Source organism: Heteronotia binoei, chromosome 1 (assembly GCF_032191835.1).
Source record: "Heteronotia binoei isolate CCM8104 ecotype False Entrance Well chromosome 1, APGP_CSIRO_Hbin_v1, whole genome shotgun sequence".
NCBI lineage: Eukaryota > Metazoa > Chordata > Lepidosauria > Squamata > Gekkonidae > Heteronotia > Heteronotia binoei.
Window position 1 is genome coordinate 177,546,088 of NC_083223.1, and position 27,166 is coordinate 177,573,253.

Below are 27,166 nucleotides of genomic sequence, written 5' to 3' on the forward strand. Positions count from 1 at the left end.
AGCTCTTAGCTCAGGAAGATACACAGAAGAAGCTGTAATCATCAGAAAAACTCTGGCACCACATATCTAGCAGAATCCTGCCTAAGGAGCTTTCCTTCAACTTGTGGCTCTTCAGCTGCAGGAAGGCTTCAGCCTTTGCTTAAAACCAGTGTTTTTGTTATCACTAGTGACCAATTATACTTAGCAGCCATTTAAAAGAAAGTTCTCTCGAGACAGAAACTATGAATTCCAGGTTTCAGCCCCAGCATCTATCAAATATACACTACCTTGGATGAAGGAGGCAGGAGAACAATTAGAATACCTGAACAAAAGTAGAACCCCGCTTCTCAGAAGGCATGCCCACATCTCCACTGGCCTCAGTGGGCACTCCTTTCCTTAAAACTATAAGTATTATTTTATTGTTTTGGGAAGTTTTAATCTCTCAATGTATTTTTTTTTTTTTTAGATTTCAGGTTTTTCTGCAAACCTAAGACTTCAGATTTTTAGAAAAATCCCACCTAGCTCCACTTTGCCCCTTTGCAGGTCTACTGATCCACACTCTTAAGGCCTGGTTCAGTATTACATATATGATGCAAGGAACGCACCTAGCAATAAAACAAACGGTCAAGGAGCAGTCTATTACAGGGGTGGCCAACAGTAGCTTTCCAGATGTTTTTTGCCTACAACTCCCATTAGCCCCAGCCATTGGCCATGCTGGTTGGGGCTGATGGGAGTTGTAGGCAAAAAACATCTGGAGTACTACCATTGGCCACCCCTGATCTATTGCTCAGGCTGCTGGATACTGAGCCTCCAACACAAAACAGTAACAAACATAATCCTATGCATATTTATGCAGAGATAATCCCTACTGTTTTTAGTAAGGCTTACTGTCAGGTAAGCCAGCATGCATAGTGCTGCAGCCAAAGTGCATTCCATTGAACTGGCTGGACAGTCACGCTTCTCCTCTAAAAAAAATCACCTATGAGAATGAAATGAGGGATCCTTCAGCAGATGAGCCATTTGTCTGCTCCCAAACTCTCATGCTTACATTTCACAATTAGAGTGAACCAAACTTCGAACACAGTGACCAACACTATTTTTTAAATGAACACTGCAGTAAAGTGCATAGCGTCAAAGCTTGAACTACTCTTTAAAAGCAGTCCAAAAAGAAATATTAAAGGATGGCTGATTTTATCCAGCCTTATTCACAGGCCCAGACACTTACTACTGAAAAAAATGACTTCACATAAACCTTTAATTCCCAAGACCTGTGCTAGCCCTTGCAACTAGCCTGGAATGGGGAAGTTAATTTTAGTCAAAGGAACGGGCAAAATACCTTTGAATGACATATGATGCCATTTTTTTTGCACAACAGGGACATGTCAGAGGGGGCAATTCAAAAACATCTCCCATAATACAGAGGTTTCACTGCTGACAGTCACAGAACTTACTATGATATTATACAGATAGCAAAGAAACAAAGTAACAGGCACTTATAGGCCACCACTAGATGGCACAATGAGGGAGAAAACTTTCTGTTCACAGTATAAAACACCTGAAGTGTAGCTTGTTCATCCTGGGGTTTCACACATCATTCCACTTGGACATGCTTATTGGCATTTTGGTAACAAGAAAGCATATTCTAATTCTCACATTTGCAAAAGATACTGTGACACTATGCGGTACACAAGTGCTTGCATAATTAACTATTCCGATTTTAAACCTTATCCACTCTAAACTGAATGCTTTAAAAACACCTGTTACAATCACTGGCCATAGAGCTCCAAAACAGAGCACACTTACATGCCCATTAAATTAATAAGACTCATGTGCTTAATGTCCTCTGGGCTATACTCCCACTGAATTAAATGGGAAAGAAATGCCAAGGCTTTTTGTATCTGTGTCTTGTCCATGAATCCCAATGCTTTTCTTTTCCCTTTGCCATTGAGGCACAGCTGACTTCTGGCCACCCTACGATCTGATGAGATCAGGCTAACCTGGGCTATCCAGGTCAGGACCCAATGCTTCACTAATGCACAAACCAGCATGTATCTACTGTTACTAATTGACTTGTGGCAGCATTTCAATGACTTTGGAATGCTGTGTAGCAAGGAATGAAGAAGGGGAAAACTATAAAAAGTGGGAGCAGAAATAACAACCAAAAATAATGCTGCCTTCATGCCACCACTTATGTTCTTGAGCTGTTTTCAAAATTCATATGGACTAGAAATCATAAAAATGCCACAGTATCTACTAGGTTATCAGATTCAGTATTTCTTTAGTGATCTTATGCATGGTACCCAAATAGTCCTACAAGTGTGTTACTGAAGCAGTAAGAAAATAATCACTGGGAAGTGAGGTGCAATTACTCTCTGTCAAGCTCCCCCCACTCTCACACACCATCAACTGTGGAAAACAAAACTATAGATTAGCATTCTGAACTTTAATGATACCACATCAAAACTTGACAGAAAAAAGGACAACTTGAATATCATTTTTTTTTAAGTAATGGGTTTTACTTTATAAGCAGAATGAAAGACAACTGTTCATTTTTAATCCTTCTTCCTCAGATCTAGGAGTGGAAAGGAAGTACTGTGTGCTACAATGTTCAAAGAACTTTTCATACAAAGTTATGGGCAATGGCCAATACTTTGGAATATTCTCCTTGACGCTTTCTCAGGAAAGAAGGTATTGGGGTTTTAATTCTTGTCCCTACTGGGTTCCCGTTATCTTCAATGAGTACTACGTTGTTGGAATCAAACCTGGGAGTCATGCGAGGGCCGGGCATCCGGTGACCAACGATTAAGGCCTTCTTCTTTTCCCCTTTGATAGCCAGAAGGATTTTATCTCCCACTTTGCCCACTCCAGTTTTGTTGTACACGTGAATGCACTTTGGTGGCCGGTGATATGGTGTGTTTCCCAGGGTACTGTTATCTACCACTCGAACACGGGTCATCTTCTGTATCGCACTGCACATGCCACTGGTGCTGGCAAAAGAGAAAAGAGAATGCTTGATAGAAATGTGGCAATATACAAATCTCTCACATTCATAGTTTCTTTAAAATGACAGAACATAATTGAGAAGAGAAGCATCGTGGATACAGTTTCTGGTACCTGAAGACTTTCAGTACAATCCTAAGCAGAGTTGTACTCTTCCAGGGCTTAGAAAGGTAGATTCTGCTTAAGACTGCATCTCCAGTAAGGACTGGCTTCTTTACCATATTGATCTTCAAAACAGAAAGCTATTGATGATTAGATTCTAGTAAGATGTTCTTATGGTGGGGGGCAGTCTCGTATCCCCAAGAGACAATATGGTTATATACAGGGGTCGTTTTGGAGAAAAATAGGTGGTGGATCTCATTAACATAACTCATTAGCATATGCCGCCTCCCCTCACCAGCCAAAAGCAACCCAATGCAAGAAAGGACAGCTTCAGGTGAGTGAGGCCTGCATGGGCTGGCTAAAGATTCAGCCAGCCCAAGCAGGCCTCACTCACCTAGGGTTCTCCTTGGCTGCCCCCCCACACACAGTCAAAAGGCCAGCAAGCCACCCACTGTCCAAAATCACATAAGAAGTGGGAAAAGGCTGGTGCGGGCTTCTCCAGGGGTTAATGAGGGTTGCTAGGGGTGTAGCAAAGCTCCTGGTGGCTGGCTGGCTGCCCGCTCTTTTAATCCATGGATTGTTATGCACCTGCACCTACTATTCAAGGACACGGTAGGTGGGGGGGAGGAGGGGGAACCCTCAGAAAGGTTCAAGAGCTGTGCTCCTGTGAGCTCTACTGAATTCAAGGCCTGGTTATTTAGAGGGAATCTTGCAAATAAGACGCAAGGGGAGCAATCCTAAGCATATCTGCTCAGAAGTACCACTCATGGTATTCAACTAGGCTTACTCCCAGGAAAGTGCCTTGGGAATGTAGCCAACCAGTGACTTGAGCTGTAAGCAGTTATCTTGCACTGATTTTCCCCCTCGCTACAAGATACATTAAATGTAAGTAAAATGACTTTTAAAAAAAATGAGATAGCAAGGCACAGGAACAGAAGTGCTTACCAATATTGAAAAATGTTCAAATTATAAAGGTAGACCCCTGTGCAACCGCTGAGTCGTTACTGACAAATGGGGTGACGTCACATCATGACATTTTCTTGGCAGACTTTTTACGGGGTGGTTTGCCATTGTCTTCCCCAGTCATCTACACTTTACCCCCAGCAAGCTGAGTACTCATTTTACTGACCTCGGAAGGATGGAAGGCTGAGTCAACCTTGAGCCAACTACCTGAACCCAGGATCAAACTTCTGCCAGGATCAAACTCAGATTGTGAGCAGCGCTTGGACTGCAGTACTGCAGCTTACCACTCTGCACCACGGGGCCACTTGTTCAAATTATACTGTGTCCCTATTCTGTACTCATTACTAAATTGTTTTCAAGGAACTTTACAACCCAGAATTACAACAAATAAAATGGCCTAAAATTCAACACATTAAATATGTGGGCCATAAGAGACCCATAAAAATTATAACGTGGCACTAAATATCATAATTTAATGTATTTAATTTTATTTAATGAACATATGAAGCTGCCTTATACTGAATCAGACCCTCGGCCCATCAAAGTCAGTACTGTCTACTCAGGCTGGCAGTGGCTCTCCAGGGTCTCAAGCTGAGGTTTTTCATGCCTATTTGCCTGGACCCTTTTTAGTTGGGAGATACTGGAGATTGAACCTGGGACCTTCTGCTTATCAAGCAGATGCTCTACCACTGAGCATGCTGAACTTCAACTTGTAAGGCATGTTTTTACACCAGGGAGAGGATGAATGCGATTTAATGTACCTTTAATACATCCATTCATTGTTTTATCTCTTAGAAACCAAACATTTGTAATTCCTTTGTTTTAAAATGATTATATTTACTTTAAAGAACTGGATTTCCTTTAAAGAACTTTTACTTTAAAGAACTTTAAAGACTTTATGATTAATGCACAATTATATTGCATCTGTAAATTGATCATACGGCCTGTGACAGAATGTCTCCACCCCCACCCCCATCCCCACCCCAGTTTCAAAAGTGTCATTCTTTGTTTCTTCTCTCTGGAAAAGCAGGAAGCTAAGTCAATTGCCAGCCATAGTTATGGAAATATCTCAGCTTACAAAGGAACTGAGGGATTTGGTATTAGTATCATCTCCCGGTGAATCCTGGAGGTTTTCCCAGAATGCCTCCCAGGAGGGATCCCAGGATGCATTTGGGATCTAGGTGGACCAGGTAACAAGGGGTAGAGAGTGATGTAAAATGGGTGGAGTCAAAGGTTCATTAAAAGTGCTTGCCTCAAAAGGGGGGAGACTGTCTTGGAGTTGGGCCTTGGAAGATAAGACCGCTATGCTCAGGTCAGCAGCCATATTGATTACCATGTGGCTGGGTGCGGGCAGCCTGAAACAATGAGATATCCTTAGAATATTTGGTAATTTAATAAGTTTAGGATTGCCTGCTGTACTTCAACTTGTAGGGCATGTTTTTACACCAGGGAGAGGAGGCATGCGATTAAACTTTTATTTGATCTTCTGTCACTGATTGTGTGCTGAGTTAAAAGTATGCTTGTAACTTTTTTTCCTTTTTAATAAATATTTTAATATCTTGAATGCTGGCGGTAATTTTCTGTGCCACATTTAAGAGTGAAGTCCCACTCTTCATGGGGAAGGCACACAGTTGGCAAGGGCGCCAATCCTCCAGTGGTCTCCTAAAGAAGGACTTTGGTCTCTGTGGTAAGCAGGTACTGGGTAGCAGGGGACCTTGAGGCCAGGCCTCAGAACCAGAGAGTCCTGTTCCTCTCAGTCAGGACCTCTAAACTGAGCAGATGGTGGCGGCATGCCCTCGTGGCAGGAAGCAAAATAGCACCCTCCAAGAAGGGGCACGAGCCCAGGAGGGGTCTGATGGAACCGGGTCTCCAAGTCAAACTGGGCCTGTTCCACCACCAGGCCCCTAACATATTTTCTCAGATTACTGTTTTATGATTTTTAGAGTCTTTTGTCAGTGGCTTTATATGTTAATCTAACTAAATTTTACACAAATGATAGATTCCTTATTTACTGATGCATTTCAATACACATTTTGCTAGTGGAAGTCCATAAAAGGAATCATATTCAAAAGTAATACTATATTTTTATTTAAAAAGTTTGGTTATTTAACTCTGACTTCTGAAGCTGTTGCTCTGACATTTTGTACACTGCTGAAAATGAAAATTATTTCATATCTTTGTGGGTTTCAATGACAATTCTTCAGAACAGTCCAAGACAGCAATCCTGATCAGGTCTACTCAGAATCATACTGAAGTTTACTTACTGGAGCTTACTTCTAGGAAAGTGTTCTGGGGAAACAGAGACTTTGTCCATGTATTAATGCCTACTGGGCAAAATTGTAGCCCTGTATGAATTGATTGTACATCCAAGCATACTCCTTTGGACTGTGGAATGCAACCTGTCTTTCAAGGAAGCTTCTCTGCCATTAGTGGAACCACAAGCCCCAGAATTCCCATGGAAGAGGAAGAAGAAGAGGATGAGGATGATGATATTGGATTTATATCCTGCCCTATACTCCGAATCTCAAAGAATCAGAGCAGTAACAATCTCCTTTACCTCCCCCGCCCCCCTCCAACAGACACTCTGTGAAGTAGGTGGGGCTGACAGAGCTCTTACAACAGCTGCCCTTTCAAGGACAACTCCTATGAGAGTTATGGCTGATCCAAGGCCATTCCAGCAGCTGCAAGTGGAGGAGTAGGAAATGAAACCCGGTTCTCCCAGATAAGAGTCCAACCACTTAACCACTACATCAAACTGGCTCTCTTAGAATGTAGTATAAATATGGCTGTCATGGGGAGAGGAGAGCCTCTGTGCTTCATCTTTTTTTTTAATAAATATTTTAATATCTTGATGAAATTTGTGACTTTTAGACAGCTTCCAAAGATTTTTCAGATAAGTAGCTCCAAATTGCCTGCTCCAGAACCACTAATTGTGGAAGAGGTGTTGAAAGACCTGAGTCAGATTGAGGTGACAAGAGAGGAGGTCCTACAACTGATAGACGAATTAAAAACTAATAAGTCACCAAGTCCGGATGGCATACATCCAAAGGTTCTGAAAGAACTCAAAGTTGAACTTGTGGATCTTCTGACAAAAATATGTAATCTTTCATTGATATCTGCCTCTGTTCCTGAGGACTGGAAGGTAGCAAATGTCACCCCCATCTTTAAAAAGGTTTCCAAAAGAGTGGAGAATGGTAAGAAGTGGGGTGCCGCAGGGCTCAGTACTGGGTCCCATGCTCTTTAACTTGTTCATAAATGATTTGGAGTTGGGAGTGAGCAGTGAAGTGGCCAAGTTTGCAGATGATACTAAATTGTTCAGGGTGGTGACAACCAGAGAGGATTGTGAGGCACTCCAAAGGGATCTGTTGAGGCTGGGTGAGTGGGCGTCAACGTGGCAGATGAGGTTCAATGTGGCCAAGTGCAAAGTAATGCACATTGGGTCCAAGAATCCCAGCTACAAATACAAGTTGATGGGGTGTGAACTGGCAGAGACTGACCAAGAGAGAGATCTTGAAGAAAGGTTAAAATGCGTGGGGCTCTTTAGCTTGGAGAAACGTGGACTGCGGGGTGACATGATAGAGGTTTACAAGATAATGAATGGGATGGAGAAAGTAGAGAAAGAAGTACTTTTCTCCCTTTCTCACAATACAAGAACTCGTGGGCATTCGATGAAATTCCTGAGCAGTCAGGTTAAAATGGATAAAAGGAAGTACTTCTTCACCCAAAGGGTGATTAACATGTAGAATTCACTGCCACAGGAGGTGGTGGCGGCTACAAGCATAGACAGCTTCAAGAGGGGGTTAGATAAAAATATGGAGCAGAGGTCCATCAGTGGCCACTGTGTGACACAGGGTGTTGGACTGGATGGGCCATTGGCCTGATCCAACATGTCTTCTCTTAAGTTCTTATGTAGCTCTCACTATATAGTGAGGTTCACTTAGCAGTATGCTGGTAATGAACTCCTTCCTAATCTACACCCAGGCAATCATATCTTTTTGTAGGCCAGGGCTTTGTACATCATCCTTTAAATTGATTGGGTGAACATTCTGATTCCTGACTCTTACAAATCAAGACTGAGGGATGTGCACTCAAAGGAGCTCAAAAGCAAAAAAGCAAATGGATCACAGCACACTTGAACAGCCAGTGTGGTCAGAGGGTGGCTGAAATTACCAACCTTTGCTGTTATCCCTTCTGGCTTCATTAGATAAAGCCAAATATAGATATTAAAGCGATATTAACATAATGGATTCTTTTTAAAAAAAGATCCTGAATATACTGCAGCCAGACAAGCAGCAAAACAATTTTAAACTGCACAAAGGAGAGTTGCAGTTTTCAGAGGTTTTTTGCAGATTGATTTTTACTTTTTAGTGAAAAATAAGATTACAGACAAGTTATTAGTCCTTGAAAAGCACTTACTATGTACCTGAGGGAATGCCACACCTATGCAAACTAAGATCTGCAGAAGCAGCCTGCCTGCCATACTGAGGTTCCACTTGCTAGACTGGGCTTAAAGGCAGCTTCTCCATTTGTTTGCACTGGCCATTCAAGTAGCACATGATGAACAGTCAGAGAGGGCTCTCCCCACTCAGGAGCACTCTCATTCTACAAAGCATTTATTACAGAGGAATCACAAATGTCAAGGGTCTGTGTTCCCTCTTGAATGTGAAGTTACTTGACAATCTGCACATTGCTCTTACCAAGAGCTGCAGAACAAAGGAGGAAGGGCACATATTCCTCCTTTTTAAAATTTCTATAAAGACCATTTTATGAATATATGACAGTGACATATTACTTTTTTATCCTGTCCTTCCTCCATGGAACTCAACAAAAGTAATTAATCCTTACTCTATTTTGTCCTCACAATAACTCATGTGACATAGGTGTGGCTGAGAGGACTGGCCCGTGGTCACCAAATGTCCTTCATGGCAGAACCAGGCTTTGGGCCTGGGTCTCCCAGATCTTCATCCAACACTCCAGCCAGGCCCCACACTGATAATGGGTCAGGTCACTGAAGACGTCTGAAGACCTACTGTACTTTTTCTTTTTCACTTTCTGTATTTTTCAACTCTTAGGATTGCCCCATGAACTTAATTGCGTTTATAGAATAAAATATTTTTTAATTGTTTCTTGATTCTGAAAGAATCTTTGGATTATTTTCCCTTATGAAAAAGCACACTCTGCCAACTAAGGGAGAAAAGAGGGAGGTGATTCTCACACATGTATACAGACTACACTTGACAAAGGAGTTACTGGGAGAACAGTGTATTAACATATTTAAATCTCTAGGTGAAGAAAAGCTGGACTGCTCACATAACGCGTCATATGCACACACACAGCAGATCCACAAAACTAGTAACATCATCTGATACTGAGTGAAACTGCTAATCCTTGCACCTCAGTATGATTTCCTCAGAGCAGAAGAAGCTCTCCAGGGTCTCAGTCATTAGCTTTCCAGCACTGCTAAACAAGGTACTTTTAAAAAGATATGCCAAGTACTGAAGCTAGTGATTTTAAAAGGAGCAGAATATTAAGAGATGAGGAAAGAAACCTTTAACATCAACCTGTGCATAACGAGATGTAGGCAAATCTCTCCTAGGAATTTCATCTCCATGTCAGGAAAAGCTTCCCCTGCTAAATTTCTGTATATCTATTTCTATGTAACTAGTTGCTTTCTAAGGACCAGGGCAACTAAAAACCTTTACATATATTACAGATACTGATATTAGAAATCTGATTGGCTGGAGTGAAATTAAAAAATGCAATTAGCCATAGGCCTATTTGCTTGGTTCCAGCGAGCATGTGGCAGGCAGCATCCAGTTTTATATGGCTGCAGCAATGCTCCTTCTTTGGGCAAGAAACAGCAGTGTGGCTCTATGATAGTTGCCTGTCTTGCCCTGGAAGGACTAGCAGTGCTATTTAGAGTTACTCCAGTCAAAGCTCATTGGATTCAAAGAGGCTTAGGCTGGAGCAATTGGGGTGAGTCCAGCCAGCCTCATCCTCCAACTTAAAGGGCTCTTCTTCCAACAGAAGAGCCACTTAAGTTGGAGGGAGGCTCCTAAGACTGGAGGAAAGCTTCAAACATGAGCCAAAAGGGAGGGTGGTGTATAAATACTGATCAGTGGAGTGGTAGAACAGGGGTAGGATCTACCCCCATCTGCACAGTGTACCACAGTAGAAGACACAGCTCAGACAGTGCAGCAGAGTTATTTCTGGTTCTGTAGAGAAGTGGCACAAAGATGTTTTACAAGGCCATAGCAATTTTAAACTTGTGTATGTGCCTCCACAGTCGTATACGCATGTTGTCATATTTTACATGATCTGAGCAACACGGAAACCCAATACCAAATGAACTTTAAAACTAATATATGGTTTCAAAGTGTTATGATTCTGGAAGGGTGATTTGAATCTCCTGGCCTTAATAACTATATTCATTAAATGATAGTACCTACAAACTGCAGTGTGCTAAGGGAACTTGTGCCAGTTTCCTCCTCCCTCAGCAGACCTCCAGTTAGCCCATCACACCATTCGTTAAAGTCCCCTCTCCCCTGGGAACAACATTTTAGGGATCATTTTTAGCTTCAGTTGAAATCCTTTCTCAGAAGATTAACACTGTATCCAACCCAATAGAAGCAGCAAAGTTAGAATGAGTCACAGTTTTATTACTTGCAGATATAATAAAATTGGACCAAGTTTCTTTGGAGCATACCTGGAATATCACAGTTTAGAATGACATGGAAATGGTTAACGTTTCATGTTAGAATCAGTGTAAGCTGATGATGATATTATGTTTTCAATTTTAATGGACTTTTATATTGTTTTGGGATAATTATTTTTGTCAACAGAAGAAACCCAGGAGTCTTATCAATATGATATATTCATGAAATATGGTTTTCAACATGACTAGTTAATTTTAGTGAAATATTTTGACATCATTTTAATTGATATTCTTTATTGTTTTATCTTTATCTGGAGAGGTGGCATAAAATGTCCTAAATCCAAACTAATAATACATAATCTAGTAATTATGGCTGCTCTAAAAAAAGGAGGAAAAATCCTGCATAGGAGAGGAGAATGATAGCAAATGCTTTGGGTTCCTACTGGGGAGATACATATGAATTAAATAATAAATAAATAAAATTGGTTGGTTGATTCTGCAAGTAAAGAGATTCTCTGAGTAAAAGCAGCTTCTCTATTCCATTAATTGCACTGGAATAAATACCTGAAATTCCGCTGACTGGTTGCTCTGCTTACTTGGGTAAGGAATAACCCTGTACACTTTTTCAAAAGAGCCATCAGGATTCTGGTAACAAACCCTAGGCAAAAAATAAAGAATGATTATTGACCAGTTACATGTATTTATAGAGATAAGAACTAGGGTTGCCAGGTCTGTGTTAGACAACATCTGGGGACTTTGGGGGTAGATCTGGGAGAAGGTGAAGTCTGAGGAAGGGAGGGGCCTCATGAGAACATAAGAACATAAGAGAAGCAATGTTGGATCAGGCCAATGTCCCATCCAGTCCAACACTCTGTGTCACACAGTGGCCAAAAAAATTATATACACACACATATATATATATACACACACACACACACACATATATATATATATAAATAAACACTCTGGCTAATAGCCACTGAAGGACCTCTGCTCCATATTTTTATCTAACCCCCTCTTGAAGCTGTCTATGCTTGTAGCTGCCACCACCTCTTGTGGCAGTGAATTCCACATGTTAATCACCCTTTGGGTGAAGAAGTACTTTCTTTTATCCGTTTTAACCTGACTGCTCAGTAATTTCATCGAATGCTCACAAGTTCTTGTATTGTGAGAAAGGGAGAAAAGTACTTCTTTCTCTACTTTCTCCATCCCATGCATAATCTTGTAAACCTCTATCATGTCACCCCTCAGTCGACGTTTCTCCAAGCTAAAGAGCCTCAAGCGTTTTAACCTTTCTTCATAGGGAAAGTGTTCCAACCCTTTAATCATTCTAGTTGCCCTTTTCTGGACTTTTTCCAATGCTATAATATCCTTTTTGAGGTGCGGTGACCAGAATTGCACACAGTATTCCAAATGAGACCGCACCATCGATTTATACAGGAGCATTATGATACTGGCTGATTTGTTTTCAATTCCCTTCCTAATAATTCCCAGCATGGCGTTGGCCTTTTTTATTGCAATTGCACACTGTACATTTTCAGTGAGTTATCTACCACGACCCCAAGATCTCTCTCTTGGTCAGTCTCTGCCAGTTCACACCCCATCAACTTGTATTTGTAGCTGGGATTCTTGGCCCTAATGTGCATTGCTTTGCACTTGGCCACACTGAACCTCATCTGCCACATTGATACCCACTCACCCAGCCTCAACAGATCCCTTTGGAGTGCCTCACAATCCTCTCTGGTTGTCACCACCCTGAACAATTTAGTGTCATCTGCAAACTTGGCCACTTCATTGTTTACTCCCAACTCCAAATCATTTATGAACAAGTTAAAGAGCATGGGACCCAGTACTGAGCTCTGCGACACCCCACTGCTTACGTCCTCCACTGCGAAGACTGCCCATTTATACTCACTCTCTGCTTCCTATTAATTAGCCAGTTTTTGATCCACAAGAGGACCTGTCCTTTTACTCCATGACTCTTGAGCTTTCTAAGGAGCCTTTGATGAGGAACAACAAAGTCCACCCTTCAAAGTAGCCATTTTCTCCCGGGGAATTAATCTCTGCCAGCTGGAGATCAGTTGTAAAAGTGGGAGATCTCCAGGCCCCACCAGGAGGCTGAGTTGGTGATACGGATATATCAGGGATGGGGGTGTAGGATCTGTTGGGTGGTATCCTGAAAACCCTCAAAGCACATACTGTATTGTTAACAAAGCCCTGCAACATTCCCTCATAACAGAGTCAGCATAGTTCAGTTACGTGTTAAAAAATGGTGCTATATTTTTTAAAACACAAACACTGCAGTGCAGCCACAACACAGTTTCCCACCTATCAGCAGATTACTTTGGATTGCTTGACAGCTACAGAAACCATTTATTCTTAAAACATTTCAACAGAAAGGACACTAAACTTACTTGCTGCAATGATTTGAAGGAGACTAGCAGTAAATGTTTAACTATTTCTCATCTACTTTTTTTAAATCTTTAAGTATCAAAACTGATGTTCTATTTTTTGAACCTTAGGTTATTTTCAATAAGAGAACACACAGGAAATTGTAATTAGTATTTTTTAAAAATATGCTTGACATTAGACACTGCTCAGTGATGTTTCCAAAAAAGGAATCACTGACATTCCTAAACTGTATGGCAGTATATGTTATCGAAGGCTTTCACGGCCGGAGTCCATTGGCTGTTGTAGATTTTTTGGGCTGCGTGGCCATGGTCTTGGCATTGTGAGACCTGACATTTCACTAGCAACTGTGACTGGCATCCTCAGAGGTGTAATCCAGAAAACTGTAGTTCTCTCTGGGTCAAATTGAGAAGAAGTTGGTAGGCAGGTAATTTATATCTACTCGGGGCAGGTGGAGTAGGGCTGAGTCATTACCTTTTGAGAGTTTCTTGAGCTGTGACAAGCTAATGGAGGAGTTTACCTAAGGGGGTTCTTTTATATATGGATTGGCTATTGAAATTTTAATCTTATCTGTAGTGCAGTTGTAAGCTGTAGGGCATTTTGTGTTTTTCAGGACTGGAAGCCATGCCCTTGTCTTGATGCTACATTGTGAGGTCCCGATGTAAACTGTCTCCCACAAAAAAGTTGTTTTTGCCATGTATCAAAGGAATCACTGATAAGATGAGAAAACTTATGAGGAAACAACCTACAAACAGCATTCAGACCCACCAGGAAAATACATCAGATACTACAATCTGCAAAAGACAGAAGAGACCCCCTCACTTCTGCAAGAGTATATCACATACCCTGCAGTTGTGGACAAGTTTACATCGGGACCACACATCATAGTATCCAGACAAGAATAAAAGAACATGAAAGACACTGTAGATTTGGCCAACCTAAAAAATCAGCAGTGGCTGAACATAGCCTAACTCAAACAGGACACAGTATCTTATTCCAGGACACTGTAATGCTGGACAATGCATCCAATTACCATGTTAGATTATACAGAGAAGCCATTGAAATCCATAAACATAAACACAATTTCAACAGGAAGGAAGCAAGTTTAAAAATAAATAGGGCATGGCTTCCATTCCTGAAAAACACAAAATGCCCTACAGCTTATAAAAGCGCTACAGATAAGATTAGACTCTCAATAGCCAATCCATATACAAAAGAACCCCCTCAGGTAAGCTCCTCCATTAGCATGTCACAGCCCAGGAAGCTCCCACAAGATAATGACTCAGTCCTACCCCACCTGCCTGAGTAGATATAAATTACATTCCTACCAACTTCTTCTCAATTTGACCCAGAGAGAACTCCAGTTTTCTGGGTTACACCTCTGAGGATGCCAGTCACAGTTGCTGGCGAAACGTCATGTCTCACAATGCCAAGACCATGGCCACGCAGCCTAGAAAATCTACAACAACCAATGTATTGCAGTACGTTTACTTATTTTTCCCCTCAATTACCACAGCCATCTCCTTTGACATGAATAAAGCTGTTATGAATTCAGAACACTAAGCTTACCATTCTTTTTTAAACTTTGGTTTGACCAAGTCAAGATCAGTGTGTCTTTGGGCGTCTGCATCTCTATTTAACTCTTCACTCCCCTAAATTTCTATTCCATAGAAGCAGATAAAAAGTCATAAGCATATAACACAACAAAGTTGCTCTAAGCAAAATTCTGTCACTTTCCTGAATTGCTCTTATACCAAGGACAGAAAACTCAGTCATTGATAGGAATAAATTATTTTAAAATCAAATCACACATACATGTTTCTTCATAAATCATATTTTGGCTATACAATTTATGCTTTAACTAGCAAAAGTCTAAGGATGCTACCAAATTCCAGGCACTTCTCAGTTTCATGAAGCCCATGCTTTTGGCACACTCATGTCAGGAACCACAACATTAGAGCACTGACCACAACAGGACATACATGAATTAAATGATCTTTTCTCTTAATCTTTAAGTACCACTGTGTGTGTGTTGTATTTGACACAGGTCTTCTCCTTCCTTGCCTATTCTCTCCAATGATCATTTGAAAATGATTCCCACGCAAAAAGTCTTTTCCAGCTGGTGCACAGGTGGAGATAGGGAATGCCCAAGATAGCAGATAGGAATCCTTTTCTTGCCTATTTATACTCTTCTCATAATTCAGTCATTTATGATTCACCAGTTTTTAGACAGATGATGGCATTTCAATCCTTTTCATCAAACCCACTCAACAAAAAATACTGTTAAGCCATATTCAGCGTAGAACTGACAAGCTGAAAAGTGATTTTGCGACACAGGGATATTTACAACACAATTACTGTCTATCTGAAGTTCTTGTAAATGGCAATTATACAGACAGTTCTTTTTCCAATTTATGCCATGATTGCTCCAGGAGGACTTTTTTTTTTAAATGTGAACTTAAATCAATCACTCTGGGCTCTCTAAAGCAAGAACCTATCATTTTATCTCATTCTCTTCAATTTACCAGAAATTATTTGGGCTCTGATCCAATACAAATTTGGCATCCATGGCACAAGGGATGGAGAGAAAAATCTGTTTACTTCAGGTCAGGGCAGGATTAGAGGCTGTGAGAGAAATGCAGGCCTTCTTCCCAAGATAAATGTGGGAGAGAAGTAGCAGATAAGAAGTTGCTTAATCCTTCCTTCCCCAGTCAGTTCTCTCATGCAAATGAACCTTCCCCATAGACATTTTCCATATTCCTTCCTCAGCTTTATCTCTAAAATCAAGAACTGCTAAGTGGAGAAAAGATTTGGGAGAGGGAGGGAGAACACTCCCAAAAGTTCACCACCACTCCTACCACCCTGCAAAGGCCCCTCAATCTTACATTCATCATATTTTGCCATATGTAGTATACACATTTACTAAGATAATGTATAATTCCACCCTGCCTACAGACATTCCATTTGCTGTGTATAAAGTGGCTGAGCGACTGCCATGCACCTATTCCGGGGTGGCCAAACTTGCTTAATGTAAGAGCCACAAAGAATAAACGTCAGATGTTTGAGAGCTGCAAGACATAAATGTCAGATGAGGCAGGCAGGCTTGGCAAACTGATTTAAAGAGACAAATGCCTTTTCCAAGTCAGCTGCTGGAGTAGTGGGGGCTTCCGTTTGGCCACCCCTTCACCTATTGGACAGTGCTTAAGACATCACTGAAAACAACAGAGATGGTATTCCAACACTATATAGACAAGCACAAAGCCTGTGCATTTTTACCATTAGGCAGAGGATCATTTTCTCCCTTATTCTTGTCATGGCATTTACTTTCCAGAAGTGCAGCAAGAATATTCATTTAAATAATTTAAGAAGCAAAAAAGGATAACTCCTTTCCTAACAGAAACAGTTTTCTTATTTAAAACCCCTAACCAGCACAAATACACTATGTTTTTAAACTTATGATGCAATTCAGCATTTAAGCAGGGGAAGGGGGGAGGAGGACTGATTCCCACCCCAGAAAATGTTCCTTCACCACTCATCTGAGTAATATGAGGGCAGATCTGCAGTTGAGCAAACAACTGGAGCACAAAGAGACAGAAACGCTCCCATTGCTCCAAAAGGTCATAACCTGTCGGCAATTCACTCACTGTAGTCAGCTCTATCTTTGATTTCATTCCTGACTTCTGAATGGGCAAACTATCGGCTACAAATTCCATACCTGAATCAGTGACACAGCTAGAATCTAAGATGCACTGTGTTAAGTTTGTTACACTAACAGTGCCATCTTAAACAGGTCTATTCAGAATGTTACTCAGGTCTCTTCAATGGGGCTTACTCTCAGGGAAGTGTTTTTAGGATTACATTGTAAACATGGTTCCCTCTCCACTCACACAAATTTTTGAAAGTGGCATTTCAAGAGAAGAGCACTCAAAATAGTTTAGCTTTACATGCTTGTGCAAGCACCCTAGTGCTTATCCACTGGCTCTTCTTTTGAGAACTGCCTTGGAAATATTTTAATCAAGTACAACCCTCTCCCCCACATGTAAGTTATTGCTGAACATTTTAATATACAGATCAAAAGGGGGGGGGGGGGGTCCAAGATGGGTGGCTGTGTTAATCTGTAGCAACAGAAAAGAGTAAAAAGTCCAATAGCAGCTTAAAGGCTAACATAATTTGTGGCAGAGAATGAGCTTTCGTGAGTCACTGCTCACTTTTTCAGATGAGAGGGGGGTGTTAGAATAAACAGAAGGATCAAAAATTTACAAAGGCCAAATATCCTGCCATTATTGGCAGAAGATACTGGAGAAAAATGTGGTAAGCAATGAAGAAAGGATGATTTTCTGGGTCAAAAGGCAGGACAAAGATTCCACTGCCAAGTGCTTGATACATATTAGTAAACTCTGAATTAAGTCTAATCCTGGCTATGAAGGGCTTTAAACCAATCAACTTCCTCAAGCTCCAGTCTCAATTACTAACCAATACAGACAGTCCTTCGGATTGGATTCAAGCTTGGTCAATGCTATGGAAGCACTGTGCATCTGCGCCACTTCCCTGAGTTTTAGTCCTCTATTTAAGAAGGAATATTAATTACTTCTCTCATAGGCTTGAGAGAAAAACAATAAAACCTGAAAAATATCTAGCAAATTAAATCTGCTGCACTAATAATATCACATTTTTATCCTGCTGTTCTTTCATAGAGCTCATGACAGCATATGTGGTTCTGTGGTCCTATATTTTGTTCTAACAACAGCCCTGTGAGGTAGGTTAGACTGAGTGACTGGCCAAAGTTCATACAACAGAATCCAAACCTGGGTCTCTTGGTCCAATCTCTACCGCACAGTAAATACTCATGTGCAAGATCATCTGAAAAGTGATCATGAAAAGTAAGCATAGGATGCAAAATCCCTCATAAGCACAGCTGTACTCTGAAACACATTTACTAAAAACTTATGAATTCACAGCAACGTTGGCCTCTTTCATTTTACCATTCTAAACCAGCTGTCATCCATTTTTGAATGGCTCTGAGTAAAGCAGTACAGGGAAAGAGGTTTCATACAGAGAACTTCTGTAATGTACCAGACTTGGAGACGAGCGTAGGGCAACATAGTTTATTGCAGGTACAAAACAAGATGGAAGAGAGCGAGTACGCGGGCCGGGCCCCGCATATATACAGTCCCGGGACTATTCAACCTGCTGGCCAGTCCAATGCTGGCCAGCCATATTTCCCGCCACTGACTGTGATTGGCGGATGATCAGCGCCCCGCGCGGAGGCACCTGGGTGTTCTCAGTCGCCTCCGCGGCTTGTGCTGTTACGGTGTTCTGAAATGGTTGCGCTCTGCGAACGCCATATGCTACACTCCTCCCCCCTTAGTTAGCGCACATAATCCTGGAGGTAGGCGGGCAGCCGTCGCTCCCTTGTTGAGCGCCGGGGGGTTGCTTGCGGTGCCGGGGTGGCTTCGGCTCTCGGGGTCTCGCTGGAGTCTTGAGCGTCCGTGGGTTGTGGGTCCGGTTCGGGGGGCTGGATCACCTCTGCTTGTGGCTGCGGACTGGGTGCTGGTGCAGGGGTTGTTGCTGGCTCCCCGGACCCCGCTTCTCCCCTTATTTCCGCGGGTGCCTCGGGCAGGGTCCGGCGGCGCATCTGATCTATGTGTCGGCGTAGGGTCTGGCCCCCCTCGGTGGACACTTCGTAATGGCGGGACCCCACGACCCGCAGCACCCGCCCTGCCAACCATTCCGGGCCCAAGGCGTAGTTGCGGGCGAACACTGGGTCCCCTGCGAAGAACCCCCTAGCCGCGTCTCTGACCTCTGGGGACCCTCGCACGTCAGAGGCTCGGTCGGGGTGTAGACGGTCCAGCCTTGTGGTGAGCTTTCGCCCCATGAGTAGCTCAGCTGGGCTGACCCCGGTGACTGGGTTTGGGATGACCCGGTTGTCAAAGAGGAACGCGGCTAGCCTGTGTTCCCAATCGCCCTGCACAATTCTCCCCAGGGCCTCTTTGGTCGTGCGGACCATCCGCTCTGCCTGGCCGTTGGTGGCCGGGTGGAAGGGGGCAGACCTGATGAGGTACCTCTGGAGGAACGCCTGGAACTCCCCCGAGGTGAAGGCTGCCCCGTTGTCCAAGACTAGGGTGTCTGGGATGCCGTGGGTGCACAGGACCCTGCGCAGGGCCCGGATGGCGGCTGCAGTGGAGGTGGACGCCACGGGGATGACCTCTAACCATTTAGTGTAGGCGTCCACTATGATTATGAAGGTCTGCCCCTGGAACGGCCCCGCGAAGTCAATGTGGAGCCGAGACCACGGTTTCCTTGTGGTTTCCCACCGAGTAACCGGGGCGCTGGGTGGGTCCGGCCGTGACTCTTGGCAGGCGCTGCATCTCCAGACCCAGTTTTCTATCTCCCCGTCCATTCCCGGCCACCACACATAGCTCCTGGCTAGGGCCTTCATTCTCACTATCCCCGGGTGCGTTTCATGGAGTGATTCCAGGACCCGTTTCTGTAGAGGGGGGGGGACCACCACCCGGCTCCCCCATAGCAGGCACCCCTTGTGGGCCGCGAGTTCCTCCCGCCTCATTTTGTAGGGCTTGAACTCTTCCCCCATGTCCCCTTCAGGCCACCCCCTCACCACCCAGTCGAGCACCCTTGCAAGCGTTTTGTTTTTCCCGGTGGCCTTAGCCACTTCTGCAGCGTGGAGGGGCTGGTCTGGGAGAGACTCGACTGACATGACATGGTGTGCTGGGGCAGGATCAGGGCCCGTGTCTGGAAGCGGCAAGCGGCTGAATGCGCCAGCGTGGCCCATCGCCTTGCCCGCCCTGTATACCAAAGTGTAGGTGTACGAGTTGAGGAATTGGTTCCACCTCAACACCCTTTGGGACAGGATTTGGGGAGTTTGGCGGTCTGGGGCCAGCAGACCCAAAAGCGGCTTATGGTCGGTCGCTATTGTGAACCGCCGCCCGTACAAATAATCGTTAAATTTGTGGACCCCCGCTACGATGGCCAGGGCCTCCTTGTCGATTTGAGCGTAATTACGCTCCGCCGATGTCAGAGTGCGTGAATAGTAGGCGACCGGTACCTCCCGGCCGTCCGGTAGCTGGTGCCCCAGGACTGCACCCACCCCGTACGGCGACGCATCGCATGCCAGGATGACCGGAAGGCGCTCATCGAAGTGGTGCAGCACCGCGTTAGAGACCAGAACGTCCTTTACTGCCTGGAAAGCGGCGGCTTGCTTCTTCCCCCACACCCATGGAGCTTTTTTGTCCAGTAACTGGTGTAGGGGTTCAGCGATGGCCGCTTTGTGGGGTATGAATGTGTGCTAGAAGTTGAGCACCCCCAAGAAGCTCTGTAGTTCAGTTTTACACGTGGGGGCCGGGGCCTGAACGATGGCCCTGGTTTTCTCCTTGGTCGGATGGATTCCCTCCGCGTCCACGGCGAATCCTAGGAACTCCACCCGTGGCACCCCCAGCAGAAACTTCTCCCTCTTCACCTTCAGTCCCGCAACTTGGAAACGACGGAGCACCTCCCTGAGGCGGTTGCTGAACTCCTCAGGGTTCAGGGCGGCGATTAAAACGTCGTCAAAAAAAGGTTGGACTCCGGGGATCCCTTTAAGGAGAGCATCCATTATACTCTGGAAGATCCCCGGAGCCACGCTGACCCCGAACTGTAGCCTGTTCACCCTGAACGCCCCCCTGTGGGTTACGATCGTTTGGGCCTCAGCCGTTTTGGCGTCCACCGGGAGCTGCTGGTAGGCTTGTGCCAAGTCCAGCTTCCCAAAAATCTTTGAGCCCGCGAGGGCGGCCAGGACGTGGCTGACCACCGGCACCGGATAGGGGTTATCCTGGAGCGCCTTATTGATAGTGCATTTGTAGTCTGCACATATCCACACGTCCCCGTTGGGTTTGACCGGAGTCACAATGGGGGTCTCCCAGATGGCGTAATCGACCGGCTCTAGGACCCCTTGTGCTACTAGGCGGTCCAGCTCTGCCTCGATTTTGGGCTTCAGGGCGAAGGGGACCCTCCTAGCCTTAAGCCGGATCGGTCTAACTGTTGGGTTGAGCGGGAGGGAGATGGCCGGGCCCTTATAACTACCCAGCGACCCGTCGAATACATCGGGGAACTCTCTGCACCCCTCCCCGAACCCTCCCGCCGAGACCATTTGCGCTACCCCCTCTACGCGGATTCCCAGGGGGCCGAACCACGCGAGGCCCAACAGGGTGGTGAGCGATCGCTTCACCACCAGGATGTCCAGCGGACCCCTGAAGGATCCCCGCTCCACATGCACCCTGGCCCAACCCGCGATCTGTACTGGGTTGCGTTGAAAATCCCGCAAGGTACAGTCGGCTGGCCGCAGCGGTACTCTCCGCTCGGGGCACAGCTTCCTCAGGGTCTCCTCCGAGATTATGGAGAGGGAGGAGCCTGAGTCCACCTCCATGAGGCATGGGGCTCCTTCTATAAGGACCGCCATCTTGATCTTGCTGGGGGTGGCACAGGGTAAGTTCAGTACCTGGGATGTGGTGGAGGCCAGGGAGTGGGACTCAGCAGCCTCGTGGTGTGTGGTTGGTCGTGGGAGGTTTGACTTGGCTCGGCAAGCCCGCGCTATGTGGCCGGTCTTCCCGCAGCTTCTGCAGTCCCAGGTCCGGTACTGGCAGTCTCGCCTGTCGTGGGGGTCGCCGCAGCTGGCGCATTTCGGCCGATCACTGGAGCGTTGGTTCGATCGTTCGCTCGTTCGGGGGCGCTGTGGAGCTCGGGAGGTTGGTCCTGTCGAGCGGCGCATCTGGAATGCTTCTCCCTCGTCCGGGTGCTCTGGGTCCATCTCCTCGTGGTGGACGGCCTCTGGCTTGGCTCTGGGGAAAGTCCGGGTGGTCCTTTCGAACGCCACAGCCTCGCTGAAGGCGCCCTGCAGAGTGAGCTCTTCCTTCGCAAAGAGCTTTTGCTGGAGCCTCTCGTCGCGGAGGCCCCAGGCGAACCGATCAGCCAGGGTCTCTTCCAGATTCGGGAAGTTGCAACTCCCGGCAATCTGTCGCAGGGCCGCTAGGTAGTCGGCAGCCGATTCGCCCTGGAGCTGGTCCCTCTTGTGGAAGAGGAACCGACGGGCCACTCTCGAGGGCTGTGGCAGGAAGTGCCCCGTGAGGAGGCGGACGACCTCTGCGTAGGTCTTCTCAGTGAGACGGGCGGGGGCCGAGAGACCCTTTGCGATCTCGAAGGTGGCGGCCCCGCAGACGCTCAGGAGAACGTCTCTCTTCATGCTGTCCTCCGTTATCCGATTCGCCCTCAGGTAGCAATCAACCCTTTCCGAGTAGGACTCCCATCCGTCAGCATGGGCAGGGTTGAAGGCTTCAATGTGACCGGTGTTCCCGCTTGAGCTGGCCATGGTGGCGGTAGCAGCGGCGGTCGTGGCGATGTTGCGATGTGCGCTGTATCGCCCGGTTGCCCGTGAGTCTCCTCGGTAGCCCGGTTGTCTGCAGGGCTAGAATCCCACCTTCGTCGCCACTGTAATGTACCAGACTTGGAGACGAGCGTAGGGCAACATAGTTTATTGCAGGTACAAAACAAGATGGAAGAGAGCGAGCACGCGGGCCGCGCGGAGGCACCTGGGTGTTCTCAGTCGCCTCCGCGGCTTGTGCTGTTACGGTGTTCTGAAATGGTTGCGTTCTGCGAACGCCATATGCTACAACTTCATTCCATTAATTAGCTGTCTCTGAAGTAATCTGGCCATTTCAAACAGGGGCACACTTTCCCCCTTACCATTTGTCGCATGTGAACTTCCTCAAACTTTCCTTGAACATTCTAAGTTGAACACTATAGTGCTATACCAATATAGCTCTTCAGTGCTATAGCAACACCACTCAACGTTTCACCATGTAACAACAATCACTATCTCAACAGCACTTAACTTAGAACATTAAAAAAAGTTAGAGGAAGACTGCATGGTGAAAAAGGGCAAGAAAAAAGTGTGACACTACTGGAAGCACTGCAGACATTTTAAACAGCACACTACAGCAATTCAGAAGTGCACAGAAGAGGTGAAAAAAGAAGGAAGCAGTTTACCTCAAGAATGGCTTGACCACGCTTTGCTAACCAGACACAAGCAGCTTTGTATGAAAAGGTAAATAAAATCTGTTAGCAGCCAGTTGCTAAAATAGTTGTGTCTGAAATGACACAAAAATGCATTAACAATTGGCTACCAACAGATTACAAAGGTTGCCTGAAAGGGGCCTTATTGTATTGCAAACATGAGTAGACTAGAATGTAACTTTTCTAAGGTGGGGACTGTTTTATTATGTGTTTAAACTGTCCATCACAAGTTTTCTCTCAATACTTTTTTTTAACCATCAAATCACATCTGACTTGCGTCAACCCTGTCAGGTTTTCACAGCCAGACACAATCAGAGGTTGTGATTTCCCATCTCTGTGTAGAAACTCTGGGATTCCGGTTTGGTGTAGTGGTTAAGTGTGCGGACTCTTATCTGGGAGAACCGGGTTTGATTCCCCACTCCTCCACTTGCACCTGCTAGCATGGCCTTTGGTCAACCATAGCTCTGGCAGAGGTTGTCCTTGAAAGGGCATCTGCTGTGAGAGCCCTCTCCAGCCCCACCCACCTCACAGGGTGACTGTTGTGGGGGAGGAAGGTAAAGGAGATTGTGAGCCGCTCTGAGACTCTTCGGAGTGGAGGGTGGGATATAAATCCAATATCTTCTTCTTCTTCTCTTCTTCTTCCTTGGGGGTCTTCCATTCAAACAGTAGCCAGGGCTTAGCTTCCAAGATCTGACAAGATTGGGCTATCCAGGTTAGGGTGCTAATATAATACTTCATAAAATTCCAGAGTAGAGATAAGAAGCTACCCCAATTGCTCAACTTTTCTTACCAAACTTTCTTCTGAATGGCTTTGTTTCTTATGGCCTTACACTTGTGTGACAGACTGCACTTTTAAAAGCTTAGAAGTACTGTGTAAACAGATAAGGACTGTGAAGGGTTAATTCTTCACAAAACCTTGAGCAGCAGGCTGTTCCAAGATATCTGATTGGTTAGCATCAGCTGAGCAGAGAACTGGCTGCTAAGGAGAATTTAACCTGATTTCAGCCCTAGCTAAGAATAGTCAAGTACTGACAGTTTCAGAATTCAGCCCTAACTGAGAGCAGTTTAACACAGAGAACGGGGGAAACTTGGTAAGGACGAGTGGGTAGTTAGATAGAGATTTCCATTTGGGCCAAGGAAAGGGATAGATCTTTTAAGCAGAGAAGGAATTTCCCTACCCAACAGGGTGATAGCTTTGAATAGTGCAGAGATCCCTAGCCTGGTGTGGTTAGAAACTGCCTTGAGTAAAAACTCAAAACTCAAAATGGATACTGAAAGAGTGTACCAGTCTTCCAGAAACCGAAAGAGTCTGAGAATACTCATAAGAACATAAGAGAAGCCATGTTGGATCAGGTCAATGGCCCAACCAGTCCAACACTCTGTGTCACACAGTGGCCAATGTGTGTGTGTGTATATATATATATATATATATATATATATATATACACACACACATACATATACATACAGACACAGACACACACAAACATATATGTACACACACACTGTGGCTAATAGCCACTACTCAAAATGTACTGGAGTGTTTAGAAAACACTGGAACAAAAGTCTCTCAACATAAATATTTAAGTAACTCTGAATAGCTTAAGAAACACTCAATTAGCCTGAAATATAAGAACTAAAGTCTGTGCATGTGCTGGTTTTACCTCAGTTATCTATACTGAGTTACTTCAGAAATTTCAACCACTGATTTCACCTGACCTTTCCCCTCTATTTTGAATGCAATATTTTGTTAATTTTGAATGTCAAAATGCCTCAAGTTCCATTTTCAGTGGTTTAAGTTAAAGGGAGATCCTGACCCTTCTCTCAGGTTCCTGGGCTGAGGCAGTAGTAAGAGGGCAGGATAATCAAAAGTCCTTCAGGAAAGAACTCTGTCAGAAAGGGAAAGAAAAACAAAAGGCAAATCTTGCTTCTGAGGAAGGAGAGCAGACAGAGCTGACATACCTTGCAACTATGGAAAAAGGTCTCCCTCTCCAAGTTCCTTCTGTTCATCTACTCCTGGTTTATGTCCTTTTCTTATCTTCCTGCTACCATGTTGTGCCTACATGCCCCATCCTTAATCTTTTCAGCCTCTCATGTCACTGCAAACCAGGCTGAAAAGATAAAGATGCTGTTTTATACAGCTTGCCCCGCACCAAGCTTAATCACTTCTCCTTCAAAAAAATAAAGTTATCATCTTTGGAAAACATCATTACATGTGTCACTATAATGTTCTTAAATAAAGAAATTCACACAATGTCCCATGAAGCTGCAAATTCCAGGAGACAAATTTTTTAATGTAAAAGCTGAGGCCATTTCATTTACAGATACATATGCTCACTTTTTCGATTAAGACCTGATTCCGATAGGCAGGAGAATTAACTGGGCTGATGTGGGTGGGATGCAAAGACACTGATTTAAAATGCGGATGGGAGATCATGGAATCCTTCCGTACCTTAAAAGCTCCCTCCAAATACAAAACCAGCACAGCAAACAAACAAACAAAAAGACAAGAGAGCGCACCTTTCTCCCTGCTGTGCTAGTTTTATACAGGGGAAGTTTTTAATGCGAAGGACGTTCAAAGCTGGAACCTGCAACTCAGCATGAAGGAAATAGGTTACAGTCCATGCTACCAGCGCAGCAATGCCTCAAATACAGGACTGGGCTGCTGTAATTCCCAAGATGTTGAAAGGAACTTGCTTCCTAATAAATGCGCTGATGTTGGCTGGCAGTGCAACTTATTTCGAACGAAAGACCGCCTGTTTCCTTGCGAGAAAGCCCCGCGGAGTTCAAGTGCGTGTGCATGGGTTTGCAGCTGACTAGGAAGTCCCGCTGGTCACAGGGAGACAGCGGTGCTCAGCGCAATCCTATGTAGTTATTGCAATCTATACCCACCGAATTTAGACTAAAATCACTCTGCACATGACTGCAATTACTTTTGGGATTGAACGCTATGGGATTTACTCCCTTACCACGCTGCAGCACAACTGATCGTACCGCAGCCCGAGCTACCCGCACCCCCCGCACACTAGCTTCCCCCACTGTATAAAAACCATCAAGACGTCACACAGCACCTGCCCCATATCTTCCTCAAGCGGAATGAAACAAACCTAAGCAACCCGATCTATCCCCTTACCCGGTCACTCGCAGGCTTCCCGGGCCCAGGAACTCTCCCCAGTACGCGTGCGCAGGATCAAGCCTTTGCGGGGAAAGACAACCTCCTTCCTCCTCCGAGGGCACGCATGCGTAAAACCCTGACGAGAGCGATGCGCAGATTCCCCACCCCCTTCCCTGCCCGGTCTCCTGCCTGCGCCGGGCAGAAGGCCACGCCTCCTCCTCTCTCTGCCTCCACCTTCTCCTTATCCCTTCAGCCTGGAAGCTGGAGTTAGGAGACACGAACACGAGAGAAGACGGGGGACTGGGGTGTTTCCTTGAGCAATCTTTACTCCCTGGAGGAGGGGGCGTCAACTACAGCCCGCCGCACAGAACGGGGAGACGGCTAAGAGGAGCCTGACTGCGTTTGACACCGGGGTAAGGCTGCTGTGAATTGCATTGCAATGCCCTCCCTCCGTCCTCCTTTTCTTCCCTCCCCCTTCTGCAGCAATAACAGCTCCCAAGACCTGTTTCTAAGGGAGCCTGAAAAGCAGGGACATCCCGGGGGGAATGGCTCCCCCCCCCCGGTTTTCCCAGGGCAGTATCTGTTTACTCACAAGGGATCTGCGGGGGGTGCGTGTGGCTTCCTCCGCCTCTAGCTAGAACAATGGCAGCGGCGGTCCCAGCGTCGCCCAGGATCCCTTGCTAGCCGGCGGGCACCGGCGGACGCCTTGCCCGGTTCTGCCCCTTGTGTGCGCGCATGGATCTGTCGTGCCCTTCTGCGGAGCCCTGCGGCAGACTCGGAGGCTAGATCGTATCCACCCAAGGACTACCGCCTCCGCTCCTGCTTGATCGGAGCCTTTCTCCCCTGCTGAGCTGGACACAACGACATTCATTCACACACAC

General features: G+C 45.3%; 2 protein-coding genes across 6 annotated transcripts in view; one reads left to right on the top strand and one right to left on the bottom strand.

Annotated features, from left to right (window-relative positions):
• Positions 1–2,473: 2,473 nt before the first annotated feature.
• Positions 2,474–27,160, bottom strand: MRPL14 (mitochondrial ribosomal protein L14). Of its 3 annotated transcripts, XM_060244634.1 has the most exons (4): positions 26,304–26,374; positions 25,133–25,281; positions 11,264–11,357; positions 2,474–2,966 (listed from the first exon to the last, which is right to left on the bottom strand). In XM_060244634.1, the coding sequence occupies exons 3-4, from the start codon at positions 11,335–11,337 to the stop codon at positions 2,600–2,602; spliced, it is 441 nt and encodes a 146-aa protein (XP_060100617.1). In that variant the 5' UTR covers positions 11,338–11,357; positions 25,133–25,281; positions 26,304–26,374; the 3' UTR covers positions 2,474–2,599. The 3 variants fall into 3 exon arrangements, with proteins under 3 accessions (XP_060100617.1, XP_060100624.1, XP_060100609.1); XM_060244641.1 differs by lacking the exons at positions 25,133–25,281; positions 26,304–26,374 and adding an exon at positions 26,878–27,160; XM_060244626.1 differs by lacking the exon at positions 25,133–25,281 and having other exon boundaries at positions 26,278–26,416.
• Positions 26,469–27,166, top strand: part of TMEM63B (transmembrane protein 63B) — a 130,541-nt gene continuing 129,843 nt past the window's right edge. For 2 of the 3 annotated variants that reach the window (XM_060244602.1, XM_060244608.1), the window contains exon 1: positions 26,487–26,698. The gene's annotated coding sequence lies outside the window, so the exon portion shown is untranslated. Of the gene's footprint in view, positions 26,699–27,166 lie in introns of all 3 variants that reach the window. The other variant, XM_060244616.1, reaches the window with a different exon arrangement.

Coding starts and splice junctions, on each gene's coding strand:
- MRPL14 (XM_060244641.1), bottom strand. CDS start 11,337: ATGGCTCTTTTGAAAAAGTGTACAGGGTTATTCCTTACCCAAGTAAGC. Junction 2,967..11,263: donor ACCAGTCAGCGGAATTTCAG/GTATTTATTCCA, acceptor CTCTTTTGCCAG/CACCAGTGGCATGTGCAGTG.